At 46.2% G+C, this 15,455-nt stretch overlaps 1 protein-coding gene across 1 annotated transcript; it reads left to right on the forward strand.

The window, feature by feature from the left end:
* The first annotated feature begins 971 nt into the window (after positions 1-971).
* On the forward strand, positions 972-2,019 carry LOC123164258 (basic endochitinase C). The gene has a single exon (XM_044581670.1). It carries the CDS (start codon positions 1,065-1,067, stop codon positions 1,863-1,865), a length of 801 nt encoding a protein of 266 aa, XP_044437605.1. The 5' UTR covers positions 972-1,064; the 3' UTR covers positions 1,866-2,019.
* Positions 2,020-15,455: the final 13,436 nt, after the last annotated feature.

Genomic DNA, 15,455 nt, shown 5'->3' on the forward strand with positions numbered 1-15,455 from the left:
AAGGATAATAATCCACGACTATTGTGGCTTGCTTGTCGGAGGGAGTACGAATGAAGCACACAACGGTAAGCCTATCGAAGACAGGTCGCATCCTAGGGTGAAGGTTTCCTGGAAATTTTTTGGAGTGAATAGTCACTTGGCTGGAATAAATTTCGTATCCATTACTTTTCCTATTTTCGCCCCCATCAAGCCACTCTCCGACCCGACCTACCTCCTAGGACCTGCTGCTGGCCATCCTGCCCTGCTCGAGTGACCTCCTCCGTTGGCCATGCCATCCATTTAAGCCCCCCCCCCCCCCCCCCCCCCCCGGCACCGTGCACCCGCACTTGTCAACCCTCTTTCTACCCACCTCGTGGGAAATCACGACTCTAGGTCGGTCCTGGCTCACCCTCGCCAGGGATGTCGCGACCGGCCATGGCCACCCCGTCTTCTTCGGCTCGGTGCTATATGCGTGGAAATGGACTAATGCGCCAAAAAAATAAAATTCAGGATAGGCACGATCAATAGGTATCCCCAGTGAAAAAAGGAGGGGGCGATCAAAAGTCTCATGAAATGTGTACCATTTTATCAAATTGCTCGAAAGGTAACCGACAAGGAATTTTAATGAAAGAACAGCTGGAGCGCACATGAACTCTTAGGTTCCAAATGCGGGTGGGCAGTGCGAATGCGGTGCGGTTCTCTGTCCATCTGTTTTAACGGATAAATGATAAACCTTTGAAAATATCCATGAGTGCCCTGCGTCATCTACGAACCAAAAGTCCACATGCGTGCATACTAGCACACGCTCTCGATCACACATGGCCAGCTGCTCGCAGCTGTACCTCTCCACCGGATCTAAACCGCCAAGCTTGATCCGTCGATCGCATGACGATGTCGCTCTGGAAGGATACTCACGAGGAGGTAGATGGATAGACACAGGTCGATCATGGCGATCGAGTAGCGCGCGACACCTATATAAAGACGTGCACTGCCCACCGCTTCTCCCACACACACACACACCACTAAGCGTAACACTACACTTGCACCACACAGCGGTGGAGTACTCTGCTTCCTAGCCGCCCACGATGAGATCGCTTGCAGTGGTGGTGGCCGTGGTAGCCACGGTGGCCATGGCCATCGGCACTGCGCGCGGCAGCGTGTCCTCCGTCGTCTCGCGCTCACAGTTTGACCGCATGCTGCTGCACCGCAACGACGGCGCCTGCCAGGCCAAGGGCTTCTACACCTACGACGCCTTTGTCGCCGCCGCAAACGCCTTCCCGGGCTTCGGCGCCACCGGCAGCAACGACGCCCGGAAGCGCGAGGTGGCCGCCTTCCTGGCACAGACGTCCCACGAGACCACCGGCGGGTGGGCGACCGCACCGGACGGGGCCTTCGCTTGGGGCTACTGCTTCAAGCAGGAACGTGGAGCCGCCGCCGACTACTGCACCCCGAGCGCGCAGTGGCCTTGCGCCCCCGGGAAGCGCTACTATGGCCGTGGGCCCATCCAGCTCTCCCACAACTACAACTACGGGCCTGCCGGCCGGGCCATCGGGGTCGATCTGCTGAGAAATCCAGACCTGGTGGCCACGGACCCCACCGTGTCGTTTAAAACGGCGATGTGGTTCTGGATGACGGCGCAGGCGCCAAAGCCGTCGAGCCATGCTGTGATCACGGGCCAGTGGAGCCCCTCAGGGGCAGACCGGGCCGCAGGGCGGGTGCCCGGGTTTGGTGTGATCACCAACATCATCAACGGTGGGATCGAGTGCGGGCACGGGCAGGACAGCCGTGTCGCTGATCGGATCGGGTTTTACAAGCGCTACTGCGACATCCTTGGTGTTGGCTACGGCGACAACCTCGACTGCTACAACCAGAGACCTTTCGCTTAATTAGTTAGCTATGTCTAATCTTGGCCCTGCGCAATATACAATAAGAGCGCCATCTCCTATCTACATGTTGTAAGATGTAACTATGGTTACCTTTTATGCGGAACATAACAAAGGCATCTCGTATGGATGCTTTGGTAGTGAATATTACCAACAATATTGGCTCTTCGTTTCATATGAACAATATATGCCTTTTAAAGAGTTCAGCAATGACAATAGAGATACCTCTACGTATAAGTAGGTACTGTGCTAGTGTTAGTTACGTGTTACATTGTGCTTCTTTTCTTTTTCAAATTTGAACTAAAACGACAACAAGAATTATGAAATGGAGGGAGTAACTTATTTGTTCTGGACCTCACTACGATCAGCACCACTTGGCGCACTCTGGGCGTTGCCTCCAAATTTGATTTATTTTATTTTTTCGCATGCATTTTCAGATTTTAAACGGTTTTTTCGACGCATTGGTTTTCCACCGGTCGCTAGTAGAAAAAGGGCCGTTTGTCCCGGTTCATAAGGGCCTTTAGTCCCGGTCCTCCCCCCTTTAGTCCCGGTTCTTACACGAACCGGGACTAAAGGCCGTCCACGTGGCCGCTGTCTGGAGCTCCACCTAACACCAACCGGGACTAAAGGTATTTTTATGAAAAAAAATTGAATTTTTTTATCAATTTTCAATTTTCTGAATTATTTTCCAATTTAATCTCTAATCACCCCTCATCACTGCTTAATTTAACCTCTAATCTCTAATCATCCCTCATCATTCCAAATCATCTAACTTCCCGGCCGATTACCCATCCTCTCACTACTCCAGCCTGAGCACGCTTAACTTTCGGGTTCTATTCCCCCTCGTTTCCAAGTCTGCACTTGTTGTTTTCCTGACAATAATAAGATGTCAATCCTATTAACTCTCAGGAGTTTAGCTTGAGCATGAAGTCACACGTTTCACTGTTTGAGTTTGAAACTATTATTCTAAAAAACAATAATGATTTAGTAACACTAATATTTCTTAAATAAGTAGTTTGACCATAGTTTGACCAGATTTGACCAAAATTCAAAAATTGAAATAATTATTTAGTAACACTAATATTCTTGAATAATTATGTAGTAACACTAATATTTTTTGAATAAGTAGTTTGACCATAGTTTGACCACAGTTTGACTAGATTTGACCATAGTTTGACCAGATTTGATCAAAATTCTAAAAAACTGTAATAAATTATTTAGTACCACTAATACTTCTTGAATAAGTAGTTTGACCTAATTTAACCAAAATTCAAAAAAATTGAAATTGAGCATAACTTTTTTTTTAGAATTTGAGGATTCTAAAAATTTGGAAATATGCGGATTTTCGTGCTAAACATTTTGATATATTATACTTTTTTTCGACATCGTATGCAAAAGTTATAGCCGTTTTACTTTTTCATGACTCTTTTTTGCAAAACATGTCCAAATTTAAGTTTTTTAATTTTCCTAACTAGTAGATGTAGTACTATAACATCTCGAAGGATTTTATTTTTTGAAGTTTTTATCATTTTCTTTTGCTTTTTACAAAACTGAAAAGGCGATCCATGGGGTGGGGGTGTAGAGTTTGAAAATGGGACCTTTAGTCCCGGTTTGAGACACGAAGCGGGACTAAAGGGCATTGCACCCTTTAGTCCCGGCTCGTGTCTCAAACCGGGACTAAAGGTCTAATCTTTAGTCCCGGTTTGAGATACGAACCGGGACTAACACTGGTAGAAAAAGGGCCTATTGTCCCGGTTGATAAGGGCCTTTTGTCCCGGTTTTCGAACCGGGACTAAAGGGTCATTACTAATGCCCTAACCCTTTAGTCCCGGTTCTTACACGAACCGGGACATAAGGTCCTCCACGTGGCCGTTGCGGCCAGCCTAGGCAGGGGGCCTTTGGTCCCGGTTGGTGACACCAACCGGGACCAATAGGCAGGGCCTTTGGTCCTGGTTGGTGGCACTAACCGGGACCAATAGGCATCCACGCGTCAGCATTTCAGGGGCTGGGGTTTTTGTTTTTTTTAAGGGGGGGGGCTGGGGGTTTTGGGGGGTTAATTTAGGTGTTTCATATATTGTGTTAGCTAGCTAATTAATAGAGAGAAGTGTCCTCTCTTATCTCCGTGCTTGGTCGACGCTACGTACTATATACGTATGGAGAGGACTAGACATGCTAGCTAGTAAGCAAATGAAGGAAACAGAAGATCGTCATGAACATATGCATACAGAGAGAAGTGATATCGACCACCTCTCCTTCTCCGAGAGATTGGTCGAACAACAAGTTCTCGTATATCTATCTGACACTACCTGCTACATATATACAATAATTATCTCTTATAATATAATCTCCTAATTAAATTGTAAGAACACAGAGTCCACATAGTATTCTCCGTTTTCAGCGATCACGTGGTCAAGGAAGAATGGCGCCAATTCCTCTTGAATTGCTCGCGTACGATCTGGTGCTAGGAGTTCATCCCGCATCCGGAAGATCTAATTTGAAGAAGGGGGTCAATACATACATACATACATATATATATATATATATATATATATATATATATATATATATATATATATATTATATATGAATAAATGAAACTCGACACAAATGATGGTAATAAAATAAAATTGTGAATATTATTGCTTACGCACTTCATATTGTTCGTCAGAGTAGCCCCGCTGACAGGTCGTGTGGCGGATAGACTCGCAAACGTAGTATCCACAGAAATCATTCCCTTGTTCCTGCCACAACCACTTTACAAGAAATAGAGGTTAATCAAACTGATAAGCAAGCATGCTAAATGGTATTGATGAAACTAGCGCTTGAATCACTAGGAGATGCGCGGAACATGCTACTATAGTACTTACTTTCGGGTGTCTAAATTGCAGCTTCTTCGGCAGTCCCGGAGCTTTTGTGGTGAATTTTCTCCAAACCCTGCCAGACAAAGAAAACAATTACTTGATATCAGGAAATGAACAAAGTTGCTGATATGGTGGATAATGATCGATTTAACTTACTTCTCGAGCATTTGAGTCATGTCCGCATAGTCCTGGGGATCTTTTCGTCTCGAGTCTAAGACGGTTACTACTCCCTGCTCAAGCTTAATCTCTAGGAGAATATAGTGGAAGCTGCGCATGCATGCATAAGTCATCAATTACATTACCATAACCTGGACTAATAAGGAAAACCGAATATGCACAAGACAGTAACACTCACTTGAAGTTGTAAGGAAAGAGTATTATGTCTTTGTTTTGATTTAATACCAACGATCGTAGCAAGTTGGCCTCGGCTTCTTTGGCATGTTTTTCAACCGTATATGCATCTATGAGATTTGTGTTAATGAACCCAATATCACCGATTTGCCATTTCTTCAATTCGGCGATCTTCAATCTGCATAATATAGTGAGGATAATTATAAATACATGCAATGAAAGAGCTGACCTATATAGAGAGACTTAATGACAGAAGTAGTACTACTTACAGACAGTAGCAAGTGATGTTGATTTATCGAGGGCCTTTTGATTGAAAAACTGGAAGAACTTCTCAAATGGAACATTCAGCAGTTCAATTCCAACGAGGTCATGCTCCGGTTTAACTCTCAACGTCAAAGTATTCATCCCATCAGACTCTCTGCAGGTTTTCATGTACCAATCATGTAATCTTCGCATCATCGTTGTTAGAGATCTTTCATCTTTGACGAGAGGCTTCCAGTAATGGTATTTGTGTTCGTCCATCTCCATGATTTCATAATGTACATCGTCGGGCAGGTAATCTCCAATATTGCTATAACCGGGCACAATCCTCGGATCATTAGTGACGATGTCGCTAGACACCTTGAGCGGGGGGCACGATTGGTTCGCTTGTTCGCCGAGCTGGGCAATTTTTTTCCCAGCTCGTCGTTCTTTTAACCTTTGATCACTGGCAGTACTTCCCGACCGCTCCGCTTCGGCAAATGTCTTTGCAAGAATGGGCTCATAGTTGCCTCTCAGCGGAGACTTTGGTGGTTTTGTCAGGGCAGCCAGAGTGCGCTTTGCTTTCACCGGATCTACCTTCTCCTCTGGAGGTGGATGTTTCTTTGCTTTCACCCCTTCAAAGAAGTTCGTCACTTCGGCTCGCACGATCTTCGTGGTTTCCTCCTCGGTCCTCTCGTATGGTAACTTCTCTGGAGTCTTCAAAGAAGGACCGAATCTGTATTGCCTCCCGCCTCTGGCAGCTGTACTGCTAGACGCCGGCAGAGCAGATGGAGCGGCTGCGGCTGTCTTCTTTCCTTGCTTACGAGGCGGAGGAGAAGGACTACGACGCGCCGGAGCAGCCGGAGCGGCGGCGGGTCTCTTCCGCCCTTGCCGACAAGGTGGAGAAGGAGGAGGCTGGCTGCTCTTGCACGCCGGCGCGGGTGGAGAAGGAGGCGGACTGCCGCCACGCGCCGGAGAAGGAGGCTGAGTGCCCTGATCACTCGCCGGAGGAGGAGGCGGAGGAGGAGGTGGAGTGCCGCCACGCGCCGGAGAAGGAGGCTGAGTGCCCTGATCACTCAGCGGAGGAGGAGGCGGCAGAGTGCCCTTACTCGCCGGAGGCGTCCAGTTCAAAAGGTTAATGAGCTCCTTCCGCCATAGGCACGGAGTCTTCAGAGCTAAACCCAGCCGAGTCTCCCCTTCACCGGTAGGGTGGTCAAGCTGGAGGTCCTCAAATCCCTCCGTTATTTCATCCACCATCACCCTAGCATATCCTTCTGGAATCGGCCGACAGTGGTAGGTTGCGCCGGGTTCAGGAGGTAAAACAGAGCCAACAACCGCCTGGACTTTGAAGTTCTGCCATTGTGCCATAAGGTGGCAATGTTGAGACTCCGTGATAGCATCCACGGGGTAGCTAGCAGGAGCCGTCAAGACATGCTCCGGCTGAAGCAGCTCGGTGGAAGCCACGCTGCTTCTCCGCTGAGATGGCGGGGTAGTTTCGGGGGTAGTTTCGGCATGTCGATTGCCGTCTCGTTCCTCTAGCGCTTGAACCCTTTCGTGTAGCTTCTGAATTTGGGTCTGCTCCATTTTTTTCCTCCTCTCCTGGCTTTTGTAACCGCCTGCGTCCGGAAAACCAGCCTTCCACGGAACGGAGCCTGGCGTGCCTCGTGTCCGTCCAGGGTGCTCAGGATTCCCGAGGGCCATTGTGAGCTCGTCGTTCTCTCTGTCTGGAACGAACGTCCCTTCCTGCGCTGCATCGATATATTGCTGAATCTTCTTGACTGGTATTCACAAAAGCTCGTTCGTCCAAACGCACCTCCCTGATACAGGGTCCAATTTTCCACCAGCCCCGAAGAACCAAGTCCGGCAACGGTCTGGCCAGTTCATTGTCTTTGGTTCGATCCCTTTTTCAAGCAGATCATTCTTAGCCTTGGGCCACTTAGGCCGGGCTTTGAGGTAGCCACCTGTCCCCGTGCGATGGTGAAGCTTCTTCTTCGCAGCATTCTTCTTGTTTGTCGCTGACATCTTCTTACTCTTTTTTGATGTCTTGTGGGCCACAAATGCGGGCCAGTGATCTCTGATCTTCTCATGTCGGCCGATGAATTCTGGTGTCTCTTCTTTGTCGACAAACGTTTTCAGCTCATTCTTCCACCTCCTGAATAGGTCTGCCATCTTCTTAAGAGCATGAGACTTGATTAATTGCTCTTTAACTGGCTTCTCCGGATCCTCCTCTGGCGGTAGGGTGAAATTTGCCTTCAGCTCAGTCCAAAGATCATCTTTCTGCATATCATTGACATAAGACACCTCAGGGTCTTCCTTCTTAGGCTTATACCATTGGTCGATGCTGATCGGGATCTTGTCCCTAACAAGAACCCCGCACTGAGCAGCAAATGCTTCCTTTGTCCGGATGGGTTCAATCGGTTGGCCGTCGCGCGCGATTGCTGTGATCTCAAACCTTTCATCCGAGCGCAACTTTCTCTTCAGGCCTCGTCTCTTTACCGAAGTTGTGCTTGATCCGGAGGGCTAGAAAAAAGAAGGAAGACGAGAGTTAATTAATATGTGTACATACCAAAACAATGAATGCATCAATTAGCTAGTCAGCACAGGCTTAACTAATATATTTACCTGGCCGGACTCTGTTCGGTCACCGGAGCCGTCACCACGGGCTCCTTCTTGCACCAGCATTGGGTCACCGGAGCCATCATAATCATGTCTTTCCTCCTCCACTCTTCGATCACCGTAGCCTGCTTCTTCACCCTGTTCTTCCAGACCATCATTGTCGTTAAGATACGACAAGATATCAGCTCCGGCTAAGATTATGTCCCCCAACACCTGTTCTGCTTTCTCGTCTCGTCCGTGCTCCATTGTTTCTGCAAATATTACACCATGGCAATTATTACACAAACATGACAGCAGGTGGATATATTAGTGCAAACGTAGACCTAGCTTATGCCGGGTTTGGGGTGGCCTCGGCAACGCTTCAAGGGTAGGGGCGCGGCGGGAGGGGATAGGAGACCGACATCGTTTTTTTCTAGGGTTTGGGTGTCCTCGAGAGTTTTGGTCGAGCGAGAGGGCCGGGGGGTGCTCCCGTGGTATAAGTCCTCACGGTCGAAGTTATCCGGGAGGGGGTTATATCGACAACGACGGCATACATACATGGGAAAATAATGTTATCGGGGAGGGGGTAGGTCGACCCCCCCCCCTCGTGTTGAAGTTATCGGGATAGAAGAGAAGAAGAAAAAATAAATTTTTTTTATTTTTTCTTAAATGTAACTTTTGCATATATGAACATATACATACATAAATTATACATACATGGAAAAAAAATTGCTATGAACAAAAAAACATCATATATGAATATTTTGTATATACATCCATATCCATCCATCCATCCATCCATTCATACATACATACATGGACAAAAAAATGCTATGAACAAAAACATCAGTAGAATTTTCTTATTTTTTCTTAAATGTAACTTTTGCATATATGAACATATACATACATAAATTATACATACATGGAAAAAATTGCTATGAACAAAAAAAAACATCATATATGAATATTTTGTATATATATACATCCATATCCATCCATCCATCAATCCATTCATACATACATACATGGACAAAAAAAATGCTATGAACAAAAACATCCGTAGAATTTTCTTATTTTTTCTTAAATGTAACTTTTGCATATATGAACATATACATACATAAATTATACATACATGGAAAAAAATTGCTATGAACAAAAAAACATCATATATGAATATTTTGTATATACATCCATATCCGTCCATCCATCCATCCATCCATTCATACATACATACATGGACAAAAAAAATGCTATGAACAAAAACATCAGTAGAATTTTCTTATTTTTTCTTAAATGTAACTTTTGGCACTAGAACTATTTCAAATAATTCCTTTCAAATGACACAAAATTTTTGAGAAGTCCTCTGATGCCTATAGATCATTTTTATTCAAAAACCCACTTTGGTCATTTGAAAATTTTGAGCACAACTTCCATTTTTCAATTTTGGTCCAATCTTGGCATTGAACTACAACCCTTTTTTTCCTTGCTAAAAAAATTCTGAATTTTTTACATCTTGTAGTCCTTCCTACTAAACCCTTAAGTCCAGAAGGCCAGCCCCAATTTCATCTAGCAAGTCCACCAAAAAAATTCATGTAGTTTCTGTCCAGCACTAAATTTTAATAAAACTTGCACTAACAAGTTTTTCCTTTTAACAAACCAACTTGACCATCTTCACCAACATCCAAGGAGACATCATCCTGCCAAGTTTCACATAAAACAAAGTTCCCTAGCTAGCCCTAGCATTTCATCAAACACCTTGTGAACATGGCTGAAAACATGCAATTCTCTGAAACTTTGCACTGAACCAACTTCACCATCATCACATACATGAAGGAAGGACAGAGGAGAGGGGTGGGAGGGAGGAGGGAGTACCGGCCTGTCCGACAGGCAGTGGTGCGGCGGCGTTGACAGCAGGGCAGGGCGTGGCGCAGCGTCGGGGCAGGGCTGGGGCGCGGCGGCGTTGGCGTCGAGGTCGAGGCAGGGGCGCACGGCGGCGGCGTCGGGGCACGGTAGGGGCGCGACGGCGTCGGGGCGAGGCAGGGGCGCACAGCGTCGGCGTCGGGGCAGGGCAGGGGCGCACGACGTCGGCGTCAGGCCACGGCAGGGGCGCAGCGGAGTCGGGGAAGGCAGGGCGCGGCGACGGTGTCGGGGCACGGTAGGGGCGCGACGGCGTCGGGGCAGGCAGGGCGCGGCGACGGCAAGCACGGGTAGCCTGGCGGCGTCGATGAGCACGGCGTCGTCGGGCAGCAACTGCGAGATGAGAAGTGAAAAATTTCACAAGTCCAGCTTATATACACAGAGCATTGGTCCCGGTTGGTGCCACCAACCGGGACCAAAGGCCTCTTTTCAGCAGCCCAAAGGGCGGGAAGCGGCGGCCTTTGGTCCCGGTTGGTGGCACCAACCGGGACTAAAGGGGGGGCCATTGGTACCGGTTCGTGCCACCAACCGGGACCAATGCCCACCTTTAGTTCTGGTTGGTGCCACCAACCGGGACCAAAGGACATGTGCTGCCCGCGTCGCGGCCAAAGTTTAGTCCCACCTCGCTAGTTGAGAGAGCTCGAGAGTGGTTTATAAGCGCTGCTGCGCCCACCCTCTCAAAGCTCCTCTCAACTGCAGGCTTTCGGGCCTAACCGTACAGTATGTGCCTGTGGGGCCTACTGGGCCACCTGCGGGCCTGAATCCTGGCCCATGGTTGGGTTTCTAGTCGTATTCAGGCCGTGGTGGCCCAGTAGATGGCACTTTTTTTTTCTTTGTTGCTTTATTTATTTTATTTTGTTTCTACTTACAACAAAATACTTAGTGTTGCTATTTTGATTTATTTTATTAAAGTTTATTTTTAATTCTTTTTGCTTTTAGGTCACAAAAATTATAAACTTTCTGTTAGTGCCATTAGTTTTCAAATTTGAATAGTTTAAATTTGAATTCTTTGAAATTTGTCTGAATCACTAGTTTGTGATTAACTTTACTATAAAAATAGATTTTGGAGTGATTCTTTTTCCTGCTATTTAATATTACTGTGTTTTATGATACTATTCAAAAACAGATTTTGTTATTTTAGTTTCTAACAAAAAAAATCTTTATGATAATGCTTTTTGCTATTAAAGTTTCTAACAAAAACATTCTTTATGAAAATTCTTTTTGCTTTTAATGGTTTGAACAGAAAATGATTTGATAATTTTAGTTGCATAAATTTTATATAATTTTAGTTTCAATAATACTAGAGGTTTATAAAAGTTTTTTTGTTGATTCCTTTTGCTATTGGAGTTTTATAAAAGCTTTTTAGTTGATTCTTTTGGCTATTGAAGAATATTATAGTTTTGTTTTAGTTGATCATAACAGCATATTTTAATTCATTATTTTTAGTTCATTCTTTTTGCTATTAGTTCATGAGCTATAAATGACCCTTAAATTGAAAAGCACTACAAATGTACTCTGAAAAGGTTGAAAGTTGGCATGGTATCATCATTTCACCCACATAGCATGTGCTAAAAAGTTGAGAGGGTTACCGCAAAAACTGGATGCACTTCGTGTACAAAATGGACAATCTCTTCCGAAGTATCAGGGTTTCGAACGAAAACTCATCAGTTACAAAGGGATTTCATTTTTTTTGAACTTATTTGAACTCCAGACTTTTTGTGTGTTCAAAATGCACCATTCAAAGCCCCATCATCAATTTTCAACCCTTTCTGACTTCATTTGTTATTTTTCATACATTTACTGATTTTCATGAGCTATATGACCGTGAGATTGAAAAGCACTACAAATGAACTCTGAAAAAGGTTGAAAGTTGGCATGGTGTCATCATTTCACCCACATAGCATGTGCTAAAAGGTTGAGAGGGTTACGGCAAAAACTGGATGCACTTCGTGTACAAAATGGACAATCTCTTTCGAAGTATCAGGATTTCGGACGAAAACTCATCTGTTACAACAGGCATTTCAAATGAACTACAAAAAGGTTGAAAGTTGGCATGATATCATCATAATAGTTGTGGAGAGAAAGTCTTCACTTTTTCTTCGCTTGTGTCCTTTGCTTATTGCGCCGTAACCATGGATAATCTTCATCGTTTATCAAGATGCTTGGGTCAGCCTTGACTTTGAAGGGAGGAATTTCATGAAACTTTTCATAATCTTCAGACATGTCTGTCTTGCCCTCCACTCCCACGATGTCCCTTTTTCCTGAAAGAACTATGTGGCGCTTTGGCTCATCGTATGATGTATTCGCTTCCTTATCTTTTCTTTTTCTCGGTCTGGTAGACATGTCCTTCACATAGATAACCTGTGCCACATCATTGGCTAGGACGAACGGTTCGTCAGTGTACCCAAGATTGTTCAGATCCACTGTTGTCATTCCATACTGTGGGTCTACCTGTACCCCGCCTCCTGACAGATTGACCCATTTGCACTTAAAGAAAGGGACCTTAAAATCATGTCCGTGGTCAAGTTCCCATATGTCCACAATGTAACCATAATATGTGTCCTTTCCCCTCTCGGTTGCTGCATCAAAGCTGACACCGCTGTTTTGGTTGGTGCTCTTTTGGTCTTGGGCGATCGTGTAAAATGTATTCCCATTTATCTCGTATCCTTTGTAAGTCAATACAGTCAAAGATGGTCCCCTGGACAACGAGTCCAGCTCATCACAAACAGTGTTGTCACCTCTGAGACGTGTTTCCAACCAACTGCTGAAAGTCCTGATGTGTTCACATGTAATCCAGTCGTCGCACTGCTCCGGGTGTTTGGAGCGCAGACTGTTCTTATGTTCATCGACATACGGGGTCACCAAGGTAGAGTTCTGTAGAACTGTGTAGTGTGCTTGAGACCAAGAATATCCTTCCCTGCATATTATTGAGTCCCCTCCAAGCGTGCCTTTTCCAGTCAGTCTCCCCTCATACCACGATTTAGGGAGACCTATCTTCTTAAGGCCAGGAATGAAGTCAACACAAAACCCAATGACATCCTCTGTTTGATGGCCCATGGAGATGCTTCCTTCTGGCCTAGCGCGGTTACTGACATATTTCTTTAGGACTCCCATGAACCTCTCAAAGGGGAACATATTGTGTAGAATGACAATCTCGTCGACTAGATGAACTAGGACGTGCGTCATGATATTGAAGAAGGATGGTGCGAACACTAGCTCGAAACTGACAAGACATTGCGCCACATCACTCCTTAGCCTTGGTATGATTTCTGGATCGATCACCTTCTGAGAGATTGCATTGAGGAATGCACATAGCTTCACAATGGCTAATTGGACGTTTTCCGGTAGAAGCCCCCTCAATGCAACCGGAAGCAGTTGCGTCATAATCACGTGAAAGTCATGAGACTTTAGGTTCTGGAACTTTTTCTCTGGCATATTTATTATTCCCTTTATATTTGACGAGAAGCCAGTCGGGACCTTCATACTGAGTAGGCATTCAAAGAAGATTTCTTTCTCTTCTTTCGTAAGAGCGTAGCTGGCAGGACCTTCATACTGCTTCGGAGGCATGCCGTCTTTTTCGTGCAAACGTTGCAGGTCCTCCCGTGCCTCAGGTGTATCTTTTGTCTTCCCATACACGCCCAAGAAGCCTAGCAGGTTCACGCAAAGGTTCTTCGTCACGTGCATCACGTCGATTGAAGAGCGGACCTCTAGCTCTTTCCAGTAGGGTAGGTCCCAAAATATAGATTTCCTCTTCCACATGGGTGCGTGTCCCTCAGCGTCATTCGGAACAGCTAGTCCGCCGGAACCCTTTCCAAAGATTACGTGTAAATCATTGACCATAGCAAGTACGTGATCACCGGTACGCATGGCGGGCTTCTTCCGGTGATCTGCCTCGCCTTTGAAATGCTTGCCTTTCTTTCGACATTGATGGTTGGTCGGAAGAAATCGACGATGGCCCAGGTACACATTCTTCCTGCATTTGTCCAGGTATATACTTTCAGTGTCATCTAAACAGTGCGTGCATGCGTGGTATCCCTTGTTTGTCTGTCCTGAAAGGTTACTGAGAGCGGGCCAATCGTTGATGGTTACAAACAGCAACGCGTGCAGGTTAAATTCCTCCTGTTTGTGCTCATCCCACGTACGTACACCGTTTCCATTCCACAGCTGTAAAAGTTCTTCAACTAATGGCCTTAGGTACACATCAATGTCGTTGCCGGGTTGCTTAGGGCCTTGGATGAGAACTGGCATCATAATGAACTTCCGCTTCATGCACATCCAAGGAGGAAGGTTATACATACATAGAGTCACGGGCCAGGTGCTGTGATTGCTGCTCTGCTCCCCGAAAGGATTAATGCCATCCGCGCTTAAACCAAACCATACGTTCCTTGGGTCAGCTGCAAACTCAGCCCAGTACTTTCTCTCGATTTTTCTCCACTGCGACCCGTCAGCGGGTGCTCTCAACTTCCCGTCTTTCTTACGGTCCTCACTGTGCCATCGCATCAACTTGGCATGCTCTTCATTTCTGAACAGACGTTTCAACCGTGGTATTATAGGAGCATACCACATCACCTTCGCAGGAACCCTCTTCCTGGGGGGCTCGCCGTCAACATCACCAGGGTCATCTCGTCTGATCTTATACCGCAATGCACCGCATACCGGGCATGCGTTCAGATCCTTGTACGCACCGCGGTAGAGGATGCAGTCATTAGGGCATGCATGTATCTTCTGCACCTCCAATCCTAGAGGGCATACGACCTTCTTTGCTGCGTATGTACTGTCGGGCAATTCGTTATCCTTTGGAAGCTTCTTCTTCAATATTTTCAATAGCTTCTCAAATCCTTTGTCAGGCACAGCATTCTCTGCCTTCCACTGCAGCAATTCCAGTACGGTACCGAGCTTTGTGTTGCCATCTTCGCAATTGGGGTACAACCCTTTTTTGTGATCCTCTAACATGCGATCGAACTTCAGCTTCTCCTTTTGACTTTCGCATTGCGTCCTTGCATCGACAATGACCCGGCGGAGATCATCATCATCGGGCACTGGTTCCTCTTGATCTTCAGCACCTTCCCCCATTGCAGCATCATTGGGCACATCGTCTGGTTCCTCTTGATCTTCAGCAGCTTCCCCGGTTGCAGCATCACCGTATTCAGGGGGCACATAGTTGTCATCGTCCTCTTCTTCTTCGCCGTCTTCCATCATAACCCCTATTTCTCCGTGCCTAGTCCAAACATTATAGTGTGGCATGAAACCCTGGTAAAGCAGGTGGGTGTGAAGGATTTTTCGGTCAGAGTAAGACTTCGTATTCCCATATGTAGGGCATGGACAACACATAAAACCATTCTGCTTGTTTGCCTCAGCCACTTCGAGAAAATCTTGCATGCCCTTAATGTACTCAGAGGTGTGTCTGTCACCGTACATCCATTGCCGGTTCATCTGCGTGCATTCCGCTAAACCGTACAAATCTCAAGGAAAATGGAGCTTTGAGGTCGAGCTTCGAGAGGAGAAAGCTTAACTACTGTGTCTCGGGCATTTCATCGAACACCTCATGTGCATAGGAGGTGAGCTAGAGCACCACAAAGCCCTCCCCTCGCCGGCTAGAGAAAAACAGAGCACTGGAGTGCTCTGCTCG

The sequence above is a fragment of the Triticum aestivum genome, chromosome 7D (genome assembly GCF_018294505.1).
Source record: "Triticum aestivum cultivar Chinese Spring chromosome 7D, IWGSC CS RefSeq v2.1, whole genome shotgun sequence".
Classification (NCBI taxonomy): domain Eukaryota; kingdom Viridiplantae; phylum Streptophyta; class Magnoliopsida; order Poales; family Poaceae; genus Triticum; species Triticum aestivum.